The 6591-nt window shown below is 42.3% G+C and overlaps 1 protein-coding gene across 1 annotated transcript; it reads left to right on the top strand.

Moving 5' to 3' along the window:
- Positions 1-304: 304 nt before the first annotated feature.
- Positions 305-1544, top strand: LOC309548386 (uncharacterized protein; the record flags this gene model as incomplete). The annotated part of the gene is made up of 1 exon (XM_082248326.1): positions 305-1544. Exon 1 carries the CDS (start codon positions 495-497, stop codon positions 1542-1544), a length of 1050 nt encoding a protein of 349 aa, XP_082104452.1. The 5' UTR covers positions 305-494.
- Between the last annotated feature and the right edge of the window lie 5047 nt (positions 1545-6591).

The following is a 6591-nucleotide window of genomic DNA, read 5'->3' as shown; positions in this document are numbered from 1 at the left end:
TGATATAATGTTGGGGGGTTCTAATCTTCTAGCTGGAAGAAAAAATGGATTTTCACATGTCAACCATAAGTGCCAGAAGAAAATGCCCGGTCTTTAACTGGTTAAAAATAGCAATTTTATTTAGCCCTTTTTATATAGAATTCTGACTTTTTTTTTTTTTTCTATATAGGTGGATTGAAGAGCCAAGTTTTCGGTCATGTTGGTCTTCGAAAAAACACATGGGGAAAAAGGACAAATGGGTGTTATAAGTGACTGACAGTCTTTATTGCAGTTCACTGGAGGATTCACACAGGACACAAGACATATCCATGTTCTAAATGTCATAAGTGTTTTAGATCCTCTTCACCAGTGATCCGGCCTCAGAGGACAACAGGAGAGAAGTAATTTCAGTGTTCTGGAGGTGACAATGGCTTTACAGTAAAGTCCAACCCATGAATACTTAAGAGAAGTCATTTCAATCTATTTCTTGTTTGGAATGTGATAAAGGTTTTACAATGGAGGAAAAACCTATTGCACACCAGAAGGTTCACCCTGGAGAGAAGCCTTATCAATGTTCTGAATGTGACAAAGCTTTTACTGTGAAGGCACATCTTATCAGACACCAGAGGGCTCACACTGGAGAGAAGCTGTATCAGTGTTCTGAATGTGGCAAAGTTTTTCCATTAAAGTCAAAGCTTATTAGACACCAGACGGTTCACACTGGAGAGAAGCCATATCAGTGTTCTGAATGTGACAAATCTTTTACACAGCAGCCAAATCTTATCAGACACCAGAATGTTCACACTGGCCATAATCACTACCAATGTTCTGAATGTGGCAAAGTTTTTCCAAAGAAGTCAAAGCTTATTAGACACCAGAAGTTTCACACCGGAGAGAAGCCATATCAGTGTTCTGAATGTAACAAAGCTTTTGTAATGAAAGCAAATCTTCTCACACACCAGAGGGTTCACTCTAGAGAAAAGCTATATCAATGTTCTGAATGTGACAAAGCTTTTACATATAAGAAAGATTTTATCAAACACCAGAGGGTCCACACTGGGGTGAATCCATATCAGTGTTCTGAATGTGATAAAAATTTTACAATAAAGTCAAATCTTATCATACACCAGAGGATTCACACTGGAGAGAAGCCGTATCCGTGTTCCGAATGTGAGAAAGTTTTTAGAGTGAAGTCATATCTTATCAGACACCAGAGGATTCACACTGGAGAGAAGCCATATCAGTGTTCTGAATGTGAGAAAGCTTTTAGAGTGAAGTTAGATTTTATCAGACACGAGAGGATTCACAATGGGGAGAAGCCATATCAGTGTTCTAAATGTGAGAAAGCTTTTACAATGAAGTTCGATCTTGTCAGACACCAGAGGGTTCACAATGGAGAGAAGCCTCATCAGTGTTCTGAATGTGACAAAGCTTTTACTACCAAGATAGAGCTGATCACACACCAGAGGGTTCACACTGGAGAGAAGCCATATCAGTGTTCTGAATGTGACAAAGCTTTTACACAGAAGTCAAATCTTATCAGACACCAGGGGATTCACATTTGAGAGAAGCCGATAATGTTCTGAATGTGACAAAACTTTTACAGTCAATTACAGGCTAATCTGTCACCAGAGGATTCACAAGCTTCAGCTGTAGAGAGAAAACTCTGGAAGGGGACAGGGTTAAAGGAGTTTTAGGTGTCCTATTCGTTTCATAGCCCCTAATGTCATCCCACAAGCTAGGGAAGAAGTGAAAAGATAAAATGCTACTTTTATTTAAAAAAAAAAAAAAAACGAAGCAAACTGGAATGTAATGGCTGGATGCATTGAGTTGTATGTTTGCATGTAATGCATTTTCATCATTCACAAACTGAGCTGTGTTCCCAAGTGTTTTCTTCATTGCCAGATCCTGAGCTAATACACTGCCTCAGTACCAGAAACTAGGATGGGGGTCTGGTGGCAATATTCCAAGCCGCTGAAGCCTTAATGGGAGAGTCTATTCCCGGTTCTTCTGACTGTTGATACATCATCAGCCAGGCTTACACCCCCCCCCCCCCCCTTCCATGATCAATGCATCATTTCCAAATTTCATCTCTTCTTACAGAGGACAGCTTTGCAGGCAGGTCTGCGGCTGGGACACCAGCAAGGGAAAAGTCTCTGTTTAGAGACAAGGCAACTTCCCAAGCTGGCATAGGGCTTCCAACACCCATTTTCTGATGTTTATGGGATGCATTCAACAGCACTACTTCATCCCAGCTGGCCATTTATGTTTCATCTGGTTCTGCTAAAAGTCTCATTGATTTCATCAGGTGAAGAATGATTATCCTTGTTATCTTTTTTTTCCTCTGTCCAGCTATTACTCATCTCCATAGACTTCACACAGCACAACTGCACACAATTGGAACTTACGAAGTGCTAAGTGTTTGGTCATATTCCTACAACTTCTTCTGAGGGGTGTTGCCATATGGGGTTTAGGCGTAATCTCTTACCGTGTTGTGAGGATGAGGGGTTTATGTATAAAACTCCATCAGTAAATGTAAATATATATATATTAATGAAAGTAGTAAAGGTACCCATTTTTGATTGCAAACTCATACTTGGGAATTTTAGTGTAGATAGATTTGCGTGAGCCAGACGGACTGGTTTTTAGTAATTAATTAATCCAGGGTAACACATTCCTTTGAAAGGCCAGCTGGCTATTTACATATAAATACCTACGCATAGTATCAACCCTGTTTACATCCTGGAAGTGAGACTTGCTGGAGCCAGGACACATCTTGCATATCTTAAGTAGCCATTTCAGAGTTACTCCACAGTGAGGAGTAAACACCCCCCCCCCACACACAGAAAAAGGAGTGGTTAGAACGAGGCGTAACTATGGGAGGGGGAAATGGTCCAATCTGGGAAGAGATACGCCCACAGGAAGTGACAAGCAAGATAGCTGAACCAATGAGAATGGCCCTATACAAGGCTATGGGATATGGGTCTATATTAGGTTCGGTGAGACAGGGTGACTTCCTGTTTTGGCATGGGAGAGCGAGAGCCAGCACTAGAGGTAATTATGGAGTAAGGATTAAGGGTACATTGTATATTTTATTTGTGTGTCGGTCATAGTGTGTGTATATGAGTATATACTCTATGCATTGTATTTGTTCAGTTAAACTAGGGAAATTATACATTGTGTAGTATGTACAATAGTTATTATTGTTGTAAATTACGTAGGCTGTGCAAACCTTATACGAATAAATAATTGTTGTGTTAAAGTTTTCACACAGTCATAGAACTCTCATTATTAACCCAAATATTGTCTGAGATAGATTAACTCTCATATATTTTTGGTAACAGGGGCTAAAATTCCTCCTTTTGGGGTTCACTTTATTGACTTTGAATAGAAAGATCTCTTTTTGGGGTAAAGTTTGCAAAGAACACTTCTTTTCCCTGAAAACACTAGGACATTGGCACTAAAGTGTAACTATGGGCAAAATCAATAGATACATTTATAATGTAATCTGCATCGTTTTTTGTTTTTTTTAGTCCCCTGTTGTAACATTATTATTGCTTGTTGATCCTCCCAATAAATCTGTTTTCTTGTACTTCCTGTAGAAAGCCAAGCTATTTGGAAAAATGGCAGTTGGAGGAGTTGGGAAAGACCATATAACACTGCAACGGGTGCTTACAACTGTCAGTTTTCATCCATATGAAGTTTTAAACCTTAAAAAACCTGTTGCTGTAACTGCTATAGGAGCGTTAGCTGAAGTTGGACTTTACTTGTTGTGTGTCTTACTTATAATATATAATTATATTTCCATTACACATTAAGTTAGCAGACTTCCTGCTGTTGGTCTTATGTATTAATTGTGTTCTGATATTTACTGTCCTGCTGTAAAAGGTGTAAATGATTGCCCACATCTTTCCTGTAGTAGCCGGGACTACAAACTCATATTAGGATGGGTACCTACCCAATGGGGTTCATCTTTCTGGATTTGGGACAAACAGTTTACATGGTTTCTTAAAGTGGTGTAATGTTCTGGTACCTCTGGTACCCTTATTCCACTTTCCATTCATGTATGCGTCCCACCATTCTCTTCTGGTAGGTGCGCATACACCTTTAAGACCAATGCTGTCATCACTGAGCGCCGCAGAGCGGCTATTTCAACCGCCGGTGTTCTCACTCACATGTTCGTTCAACCTCCCTTGCATCCACGCTTACAAGCGTGTCTCGCTGTGCAACCTCGCTACGATCCCTGTATCTCGCTACCAGGATCACTTCCTCAGACCCGAACCTCGCTACTGATCCCTGTATCTCGCTACTGGATCACTTCCTCATCACCGGACCTTCTACTGCTATACTATAGTGATAAGTACCCCGCAGGGGAAACCTCCATAACTTACACTACTATTATTTGCATTAAGGACTATTACTACCTATCCATACTATCCTATCATCTGCACTATCATATAGATTGCTAGCTCTTGAGACTATTACCATCTATCATCTGTACTGCTGCACAGATTGCTAGCTCTCATGTCTACTACTATCTATCCTTGCACTGGGTTAGTCTATCCTGTATTTTGTCATCTGCTGTCCTCACCACCTGTTACCATACTCGATACTAACCTATCTGCATTCCTAAATACCATCTTGAACTCTCCTCTACAACCCTATCAAGTGCTCACCATCCTTGTCACTGTTCACACCTGTCCCTTCAGCACATCACCTTCATACTACCATATACATCCTATCACTCAAGGAACATCTCATTGAGTGTGTATATATCTGTATGTTGAAGCTGACAGGCCCACGGTGATGAGTCCTGGAGAGTTGGATCTGGTATTCAACATATCTCTGCATGACTACTGAGTGGAGATTTTGCAGCTGCAAATCCAGCCTATATACAAAAACGCAGGAGCGTTACAAGTGGTTGCAAAGGCATTCTATGCATGAAGGTAAAAAAACCTGTGTGCAGGAGCCCCCCAGACCTCTCTATTACTTACCTGAGCCCCCTCTCAATCCAGCGATGTCCACTAGAGCCCCCTCTCAATCCAGCAATGTCCATGAGAGCCCCCTCTCAATCCAGCAATGTCCACGAGAGCCTTGCTTCTCCAGACGCTCACACTCCTGATCGGCCATTGGCTCTGGCTGCTGTCCATCATAGCCAGGGAGCCAATCAGGAGACAGAGGGGGTGGGGTCGAACCACGGCTCCATGTTTGTAGGGACACATAGAGCCGCAGGTCAGGAGTGTGCCTGCTTGGGTGCCCCAACAGCAAGCTGCCTGCTGTGGGGGCACCCAGCAGGAGGATAGAGCCAGGAGCACTGGTGAGGGATTCGAGAAGAGGAGGACTCGGGCTGCTCTGTGCACATCCACTGCACAGAGCAGGTAAGTATAACATGTTTGTTATATAAAAAACAAAAACAAGGCTTTAGTATCACTTTAAATTCCATTAATGACACTGACAAGGGGAGTTTCACTTCACTAACAATAGGAGAGCCAAACACAGGCCAGTAACATTTCATGGTTTCTCAATGTAATTGCAGAATGTTTAATGCCCATTGGTCCAATGGATTCCTAGTCCCTCCAGATAACATTTGCTTCTTATGTGGAAGGAACACCCTAAAATGTCTTCCCTTCAATTCCACCCATAGCTGTGCTTTAGGTTATGTTGCCCCTCCCATATCTGTAAGGGAAAACGGAAAATTTATATCAAATACTTACCGTAATTTTCCTTTCCTGATGGACTCCATGGCAGCATACGTATCGGGTTTGGCCCCGCCTCCAAACCTACCCATAGGACCTCACTCCCATAAATCTTTGCTCCTGTTCAGCACACGTGTTCTGTAACTATCCTCCACAGAAATCCGGGAGGGAACTCCTGCTGCCATGGAGTCCATCAGGAAAGGAAAATTACGGTAAGTATTTGATATAAATTTTCCGTTTTCCTGACAGACTCCATGGCAGCATACGTATCGGGAAATAACTCGCCGTACACACAGGGTGGGCAGGTGCTGAACAGAAAAGTTTAATGCATTTTGTCAAACAGACAGGACTTGCAAACCGAAATTCACAGAAGAAAGAGCCGCTGGCTCAACACAGTAATGGGATAAGAAAGTGTTAATAGAGGACCACGACGCTGCTCTGCAAATGACTTCAGGAGCCACATGTCTGGATACTGCCCAGGAGGTAGAGATGCTCCGCGTCGAATGAGCTGTAACTACTGCTGGAGGGGTCAAGCCCTTAGCCCTATAAGCCCACTGGATGGTCTGGATGATCCAAGAGGAAATGGATCTCGTCGAGGCTCTTGAACCTTTGTTTTTTCCATAGAAGGTAACAAAGAGATGTTCTGATTTTCTGAAAGAGGAAGTGACATCTAAATATTTCTTAATACACACTCCAACATCCAGCGGATGAACCGAAGATTCTTCCTCTTCCTGTCTAAAGGTTGGTAATACTGTTTCTATGTTTTCATGGAAGACAGAAGTCCTTTTTGGTCTCGCATCCAGCATGGGGATGAGCACCACTCTGTCAGGAAAAAAGGTTAAGAAAGGCTCTTGTGTCCCAAAGGACCCAATTTCCGACACTCTCTTTGCTGAGGTTATAGCTACTAGAAACACTG

The sequence above is a fragment of the Pelophylax lessonae genome (assembly GCF_965119305.1).
Source record: "Pelophylax lessonae genome assembly, chromosome: 2".
Taxonomy (NCBI): Eukaryota; Metazoa; Chordata; class Amphibia; order Anura; family Ranidae; genus Pelophylax; species Pelophylax lessonae.
This window is presented reverse-complemented; position numbering and strand designations above follow the sequence as displayed.